At 45.1% G+C, this 8,648-nt stretch overlaps 2 protein-coding genes across 2 annotated transcripts; one reads left to right on the top strand and one right to left on the bottom strand.

Annotated features, from left to right (window-relative positions):
* Positions 1 to 1,003: 1,003 nt before the first annotated feature.
* LOC120413184 (MICOS complex subunit MIC13 homolog QIL1) lies at positions 1,004 to 1,724 on the top strand. Its single transcript, XM_039573898.2, has 3 exons — positions 1,004 to 1,151; positions 1,214 to 1,364; positions 1,421 to 1,724. The coding sequence occupies exons 1-3, from the start codon at positions 1,144 to 1,146 to the stop codon at positions 1,631 to 1,633; spliced, it is 372 nt and encodes a 123-aa protein (XP_039429832.1). The 5' UTR covers positions 1,004 to 1,143; the 3' UTR covers positions 1,634 to 1,724.
* A 70-nt stretch (positions 1,725 to 1,794) lies between these two features.
* On the bottom strand, positions 1,795 to 5,854 carry LOC120413183 (proliferation-associated protein 2G4). Its single transcript, XM_039573897.2, has 5 exons — positions 5,528 to 5,854; positions 4,875 to 4,972; positions 3,586 to 4,200; positions 3,118 to 3,250; positions 1,795 to 2,840 (listed from the first exon to the last, which is right to left on the bottom strand). Exons 1-5 carry the CDS (start codon positions 5,628 to 5,630, stop codon positions 2,485 to 2,487), a joined length of 1,305 nt encoding a protein of 434 aa, XP_039429831.1. The 5' UTR covers positions 5,631 to 5,854; the 3' UTR covers positions 1,795 to 2,484.
* Positions 5,855 to 8,648: the final 2,794 nt, after the last annotated feature.

Below are 8,648 nucleotides of genomic sequence, written 5' to 3'. Positions count from 1 at the left end.
TTTCTTCCTGATTTCTAGAAAAAAAAGTACTGGATGTTGTAGGCTTGTTTGAATGAGCAAGCGATTTTGAACCAAACTGCATCAATAACTCAAATTTGATGAAAATGCATTTGGGACATTTATGCGATCAGGGGCAGTGAATGTGTTAATAAATTGCCTTATTTCTCCTACAATCCTAACAGTCTGGTCCCGATGCATGTTTTTTCTGTTACATTCCTATTGGAATTCCATATATGTAAACTGTAACGGGAACTGCATGAACCGCACCGGATCCTTACAGCTAATAAAATTAAATATAAAAATCCATTTCTTTTAATGGTCTTTTATTATTTCGGCGAAGGTTTGGTGACGAACACAAAAACGCGTTTTTTCTCGGAATACTTGATTTAAATCAATCGAGAAATTAAAAGTGAGAGTGTGTGCGTGCAACATGGAGTTAAACTTTTCAAAGTGCCGTGGTAATCTTCACAGCAACTTCACAGAAAGTTTAACTCCATGTTGCACACACTCTCACTTTTAATTTCTCGATTGGTATAATAAAATCAAATCAAATTATTCGCTCTACAGCATTGCGCCTTGGCGTTCTCGATTGCGAGATTCCTACTCGAAACTAGGAAGGCTTGATTGTTGAAGCAATTGCAAACATCTTTTTACACCTAAGGGAGCGTTCCTTAATTACGTAACGCAAAAAATCGGACCGAGACAAAAACCTTATTTTCAAATGGCTAGTTTTCTGCATATAAATAAAAGCAATTAATTGATGAAAAATAGTCCTATGTAAATTTTTATGTCCAACCTTGTGTACAACGGTAAAAACACGATAAAAACCATTTCTGATCATGTTTTTTTTTAATTTTAATGCAACAAACAAATTCAACAAATTTAAAGCTTTTTGAAAAACGCCGATTTGCGAACCACCCTTTCACCACCAGCTTCAAATCCATTTTTAAAAGCTGCTGCCACCTGTGTCCATTCCGTCGCACCGCGCAGCCGCCGGTCTACTTTACCGTTCCGTTCTGTCAAAATATTTTTCGTTTTTTGGCACTTTGCGACGATCGCATTACGTAAAAAGAAACAACAAAAAAAACGCAAAGTGTCACTCTCCTGGCTGGACCCCGAGGCAAAATTAGCAAACGTTCGATCATGCTCCGGTGAGTTTTTCTGTGCGATTTTCCTAGAACAGTTTCTAAAGATTGATTTTTTTCCGTTGAAGGCTTACCGTGAAGACCGGCCTGGCCGGTGGAGCCGTCTACTACTCGCGCGAGGAAGGCATCTGGAACGAAAATACGGACCAGGTTTACGAGCGCTACGCGACGGCGCTGCAGCCCCATCTGGCGTCGGTAAAGCAGCAAATTCCCGTCGAGGTGAGTTATTTTTAGATTTCTTGGGGTTTTTGTTTATACTGATGGGATCGTTTCAGGTGCCGGCCCTGCCGTCGTCCGGTGAGGTTTGCTTCCTGACCAAACACTACTACAACGAGGGCGTGAAGAGTTCCATCCGGTTCGTGCACATGATGCCCTGCTACCTGGGCCAGTGGACGAAGAAGGCGACGGATGCGGTCAAGAAGGCGATGGACGCCGGACCGGCGGAGGTTGCAGCCGTTCCGGCGCCTGCGGCACCGGCCAAGAAGTAGAGCGGAGCCGACGCGCAAACTGGATGTATTTATAATGTAATGCTGGCAAACCAAGATGGTTCAAATAGATGCAACAAATTGAAGAATTCGAGCTTTTCAAGGATTTCGGAATGTTTGGGACAAGCTGAGACGCATTTGTTTTAGTTGGTTTAAAAATTCACTGAACATTTCTTACTTTTCAAATTTATTACGAAAAAAAAAACGGAATTACAATTCTTAAACGGTTCATCAATAATTTCTGGATTTCTCTTGCTTGCTTGCTTTATTATACAATGTGTGTGAATGAATGATTACTACTCTTTCAACCGATCGTTACTTGCGTGTTTTTTTGTTATGTTTAAAGGTACTTGGCATTTCGCATGTGTTTGTGGGTGTTGTTCTTTTTATCTGCAATCGTAACAACATGCATCAAAACTTGCATCACTACTGACGGAGGGGGGGAAGGGCTAAACATTTTCTGCTTCTATTTTTCATCTTAATCATGTGTGTGTATTATCGGGGGGTGCGCGTGTACTTTTGTTGCAAAGTACCGCCAAATTCTAGTACGGGTTTACTTTCAACTGGGAGGGAACTTTAAATTTCTTCAGTACTTGCCGCACTCTTGCTCTCATCAATCACATCCTTACGCTCGCCTAACTGTCGTGTAACCTACTGCTTCAGGAGAAATTGCTCAATTTCACAAAAAATAAAAATAATAAGGAAAAAAACAAACGAAACCTTCAACAACTCGCGGCGCCGCTCTGCGGCCAAGTACTGACACACTGGGGGAGGGGGCCGAAACTTCTCAACAATCTCCCGAAAAATCTACCAAGTTCGATGGAAATCGACACAAACACACAGAACCCGGTTTTTTAGGCGTTCTCCTTGTTGGCGGCAGCGTCGCCACCCTCAGCAGCCGCGGCGGCCGCCGCCGCAGCCTTCTTCTTCTTCTTGTTTTTCTTCTTGGGGGCCGCGTCCGAGCCGGCTTCGGCGGGCGTGGAGGCAGCAGGTTTGTCTGCCGCCGCCGCCGCCTTGGCCACCAGGTTGGCCACGACGGATTTCTTCGCGTCCGCCAGCACCAGCTCCTCCGCCAGCAGCTTCTTCATCTCCTCGTCCTGGACGCTGTGCTCGCTCTCCACGACACTAAGATCGAACGGCAAACCGGTCACGACGGTCAACCCGTTGGGCAGGATCAGCACGGTGTTCTTGAACTGGGCCACGATCTCGTCTGCAAGAGTTAAAGCGCTGTTAGTTTGGTCGATTCTGACGTGGAAAAGCTGTACGATTGTCCCCCAAAGTGCGAAACCTGCAAGAGTCGTACAAGTTCCGCTGCAAATCCGACGGAGTCTCGCCCGACTCAGGTTTCCCCGAAACCGGGCGAAAACCCCACCGGGAGGGACACAAATCGCGTCGTTGCTGTCGCAAGGTGTCTGGAAGCAAGTCCCTGGGCGTTGGGAAGTGCGTAATTCTCCTTGCAAAACTAAAACTGGGAGTTTGGAACTTACTATGCTTCTCGTATAATACTTGGAACGGCTCAACCAGCTTGTGCGTGACGCACTCGTGCACCCCCATCTTGGCCTTGGCCTCCTCCTCGAAGTTGCGCAGGTTGAACGGCATCGTGCCGTACTTTTTTTTCACCTTTTGAGAGAAAGCTAAATTAGGCGACTCTTCTATACCGACGTAATATCTTATTGGAAAAAAGTGTGTGTGCGCCCTCAGCTCTCATAATCTACTACTCATTGGAAGCTTTCAGGACTCGGAACGTCTTGGGATCCCACGCGGCAGGAATGTCCCGAAACAGGCAAACATCCGGTTAAACTGTCCCGCGACACCCCCTTCCGAACCTCGTCCCGTCCACGAATCCTCGAGCGCTTGTTTGTAATCATTGGACACACCACCACCGGCAACGGGATTCGAACCCAGAACGTCGCGCCATTCGACGACGACCGTGCCGCCTCATCCGAACCACTCACCTCGGCGTAGAACGCACGGGACGCCTTCAGCTTGAGCAGATAGTTCTCCTCCGTCTTCTTGTAGATCGAAACCTTCGTGTCCAGCTCCTTGCCGAGGCCCTCGCCGGTGCTGACGAGCACGTCCATCGCGTACACCTCGTACTTTTCGAACGTGCACTTTTCGTGCTCCTTCTTCTGGGCGATCGTCGGGTTCTGGATGATGGTCTTCTCGCCGTCGATCTTGAACTGCTTCAGCTGGTGGCTCAGCATGCCCTCGATCGGTTTGCACTTGTACTCGGCGGCGATCTTCTGGACGGCCTCCGTCACGGCGTAGTTGCTGGTGCCGTCCTTGAGCTGCCGGAGCGCGGCCTGGCTGGCGTGGTACGCCGCGAGGACGACGTCGGCGGCCCGGCCGGTCGCCTTGGCCTCGCCGGTCGCGCCCACCACGATCGTGTGCGCGGCCACCGCGATGAAGCCGTCGATGTGGGCGCCGAGATCAATCTTGACGACATCGCCGGCCTTCAGCGTGTAGTCCGGGTCGTTCTTCGAGGGCGAAAAGTGGCAGATGCAGTTGTTGACCGAGAGACACGTCGGGAAGGCGATGCCCTTCTTCATTTCGGGTTCATTTTTGTATTTCTGGGAAAAGAGGAAAATTTGTCAAAATTGCGAATTTCATTAAGGTGAAGCCGTTGATCATTTTCGAAGAAAATTGATCATCACTATAAAATATTCTGTATTAAATTCAATTTAACGAATTTCAGCACCAAAAGGAATCAGCGTGTGCCGGTTGTTGCCTTCTTGAAGCCACTGAAAGAATTTTTGATCTAAATCAATTGTGCTTCAAAATTTATATAATTTTGTGGCACAGTCATTGACGTCCTAGTTGGCAATCATTGATTAATGACGATTTCCATAACTTCACAAGGAATGGGATAATCGTTACCAAAAGGAATCAGCATGTGTAGGGCACTATTCTAAACAACTTGTTGAAGGAATTTTGTCAAAATATTGAAAGCGACGCAAAATTTATATCTTTGAACGAAAAATCATGACAATGATGGAAGTCTTCACGTTAAAAGATTGCCCTCATATATCATTGTGGATAATCACGGGTTAATCAATTACAATCTAGCTCTTCCGTTTGGATTTAATCATTGGGCAAAGGATAACTCAAAGAGTCTGACGAGACTCGAACCGGCGACCATTCGATTGGCAGCGTGCCGACTTAAGGCATTGCACTATCGAGTAGTCTTAAAATAGCTACAATTTAACAGCTACCACTTCTAAACCAAACACAAAATTTGATTTACCTTTCCCGTTTCCTGTTCCAGGATGTGGTCACCCTTCTGGCAGAGGGCCTTAGCCGATGCGCCCACTTTGCTGCCCTGGATCAGCGTTTGGAGAGCCTCTGAAATATGAAAACAGCTTGTTTATTGAAAACAGTCCGCAAATCGGGGCTCGTACGGTACAAGTGCGCGGCCTGCTGAGACCACCGCACAGCTGCTGCTGCCATCGTGTCGCACGATTTTGACAACACCGCAACTTTCACTGAGGTTGATTACACCCTGAACGAAGCAAGCTCTGGAAACCAGTTTTTCTAGGTTATAATTTCGGAGTCGGGCGATTTCGTCTAATAAATTGCATTTCTCACCGACTTGGAATCACGAAAAAGTCTTGCCGATTTCAAACGCACATTTCCAAACACGATTCCGAACATCATCCGGATCGCACGCCCCCCAGGAAATCCGAAACTTGCCAGAACTTCCAAAAACGTGGCTCCTGCCGAAGCCGTCGTCCCTTCTCGCTCGTGCACCCAACAGCCCCCGCTGCAGAGCAAGCGAGAAGGCAACATCCCAAAAATAAACCCCCTCTAGCCTCCCGCACCATCCCAAAAACCATCCAGAAGGAAGCGATTCCCCCCCCCCCCCAAGACTAAGACGCCACCACGGCCGGATATACTCACTGTTGACGATATTTCCGGCCACTTTGTACTTTTGCACGACCGTGTTGTCCGCGATCGTGTTTTCGTCCTCGACGACGGCATCCTTCTTGTCGTTGTTGACCATCTTGGAGGGGCGCGCTGGGAGCTTGTCTCTCTCGAAACCGGAAGTGAAACTACCACGAACCTGCTGGAATCAACCCGCAAAACAAAACCGAGAACGCGACGCTTTTTCTGCACGAAAGGCCGAAAGAAAAACCTTGCTGAAAATTGCCTTTTGCTTGCGCGGAGCTAAAATTGAAAAAAACGCACACGCCACACCAGCAGCGACGACGGAGAGTGAAGTACCGAAGCGTTGACGTGACGACGGGCGGGCGGGATTTTGAACGGGGAAGCTGTCAGTTGACGGGCTTGAGCGCGCGGGAAAGAAGGAACGCGGTGGGGATGGAATTGGTGTTTCGGTGACGGGAAAGTTCAATATTTGTGCTGCACACGCTCATTCAAAAGCACTCAGTTCCTAGCAAACTAAACATACTGAAAAATGAGTAAAAACAGCATAGAGCTTTATGACGTTTCGCGTACACACACTAGCGCACCATTTGATTTTGCTGGCCGGACAAAATTTAACCTCACTTTTTTTCGTGTACGTACACGCAATACATGCGCACGTTAAAAACTCTATTGCAAAGGGAGGACTGTATAAGGCCTCCCAGTCACGACGTTCTAGCAGGATTCTAGAGGAGTTCTTACAGAGCTGGATATTCTTACAGCATTCTATAGCAGAATTCTCGCAGAACCAGCTCTGCACTGCACTGAGATTCAATATTACACGCTGTCATAGAATAGAGATAGGTAGAATTGCCACTTGCCGATTCCCCCTTGTAAACGTCAAGCGACACTGCCGAAAGCGCCACCACTGCTCGAAACGGGGAACTTCAGTCGAAATGCGCACTGTGCACTTTGATGGAACTACCCTGTGCATTCTGGAGGGTGCGTTTTGTTTGACAGTGACAGATTGAAAAAGGCTTGTTGACATTCAGTTGGCGATCAAAAATGTGAAATGGTGCTTGGAAGCCGGATGAAAACACGAGACTAGTGGAGGCGGTTGAACGTCAGGATTGGGTGCAAATTGCGGTTTAAGTTGGAATGCGGAGTCATTGCTGGAACACCACGACCACTTTTCTTCACTCCGAACGGCAAAATAGTCATTTCCTCTTCCGATTCTTCACTTGGTTTGACAGCGACAGCGAAATGTCAACATGACAAAACAGATGTCTTGGAGAAGTGAAAACGGGTGTCAACTTATTTGGCATAATCTTGAAATTTAGAAAAAAAAAGATGCTGATGCGAAATAAAAATCATTTAATCTTATTTTTAAAAAAATATTCTGGGATGCACTTATCTTGAATTTTCATAATTGTTTTGATTTGTTTTCCATGTTTTTTAAAATCATTTTACATTTTTAATGAATAATATAAATGTGCCAACCAGTTCTCCACATTCTTGACAGTATTATGCGCAGGGTGTTGTAGTTTCCCGTTTTGCCGCTGGCATCAGTTAGGCAGCACAGTTTTGTCCCCCGGTCGGTAAATGAGTGGCAATTCTATCTTTCTCTATTCTATGACGCTGTTCAGTTAACTTTTACACACTTGTATGCAGTGTTGCATTTGAGTGATAGAAAAGCTATCAATTGATTATCTCTGCACCAAAAACATCCGAGAGTATACCGGCCGTCACTATAGCTTGTGAGATCTCTTCTTGTGTCTCGTGATTCCCAGCGATGTCATTCTCTCTCTATCACTCCTCCACTTTTCCTCGATTATGCGCTCTCACCGCTGAGTCTCTCAATCTCTCCGAGATGTCGATTAGGAGCCGACCACGCATGACGTCCCGTTAAACTGCGTTTGCAAAATTGGTTTTGTGGCGGCTTTTGTGGTTAAACGCTGTTGCGGTAGGATTATCGTGGAAGCGGGAATGAGAGAAAAAAGGAAAATGTCAATCGCGGGTGTGTGAACACGGAAACGTGTTCGGCGCTGAGAGTTCAAATGAGGAGAAAAAAAGGAAAGGGGTCAAGAAACAGCTTTACGAACAGCAGAACAAAGGAGAGGGAGCGATTTCTTGGGGCTTTTCTTCACCCTCTCTGACTTGCTTGCGCTGCCGCTGCTGCCCATTTGATTTTTTTCTTGACCGGTTCCTTCCGAAGTGCGTTTACCGCTATATTTACAAATTGGGAATGAAGCTTAGGTTGCTGATATTATTGCATATTGCGAGATAAAATCACGTTTCTCCATCGCTGTGAGTGACAGGAGATTATTGCCGCCTAACTACCGCAGTGTAAAAATAAGCAAGTTGAACTGAAATTCTGCGTTGATTTGGCTGTCAACTTGGTTTGTTTTGAATATTTTCCAAAAAGTCAGCTGAAAACTCAAGGCAACCTTTGAAAACAGCCAAAAAATTGTTCTGCGGATGTCATGTGGCTGTCATGCGACCATTATCTTGCGGTCGTATCGCCGCGCGTGAACTCTAATTATTGACGCCCGCAGTAATATTGTTTACAGTGATAAAGCTTATTTTTCTGAGTACAATGACCCCTTGTACGACCACATAGAGTTTAAAATGGATTTTTAAATCAATTTTGAAAATTTTACCTCGCGGTCCTTCTTGACAGCTCTTTCCAAGGGGACTATAGTTGATCCATCGAAAAAATATTGTCTTGTCAACTTTTTCTTTTGCATTAAAATAAAAAAAAAATGATCAGAAATGGGTTTAAGCGTGTTTTCAATCGTTGTACATCAAAATTTACATACGGCTTTAGGAACCTATTTTTTAAATTTCTAGATTTTTTTAGTTTTTGCGCTTTCGAGATTTTGATTTGTTTTTATTTTAAAGTTTGTTTTGGTATTCTGAATTTTTAAATTTTTTAAAACTTTTATATCTTTGCATTTTTGAAAATTTTGATTTTAAGTTTTTGAGGTTTTGTATTTTTGAATTTGTAAATGTCTAAATTCAAAATTTTCAAATTTTCCGATTTTTCAAATTTATAGCGTTGAATTTTAAAATTAAAATCGAATACAACACTATTTAAATATTTGTAATTTTCAGTCACATAACGCAAATCTTAAAAAATCTAAAACCCAATTTTTAT

The sequence above is a fragment of the Culex pipiens genome, chromosome 3 (genome assembly GCF_016801865.2).
Source record: "Culex pipiens pallens isolate TS chromosome 3, TS_CPP_V2, whole genome shotgun sequence".
NCBI classification, from domain to species: domain Eukaryota; kingdom Metazoa; phylum Arthropoda; class Insecta; order Diptera; family Culicidae; genus Culex; species Culex pipiens.
Note: the sequence above shows the minus strand (reverse complement) of the source record. Positions and strands in the feature narration are given on the sequence as shown.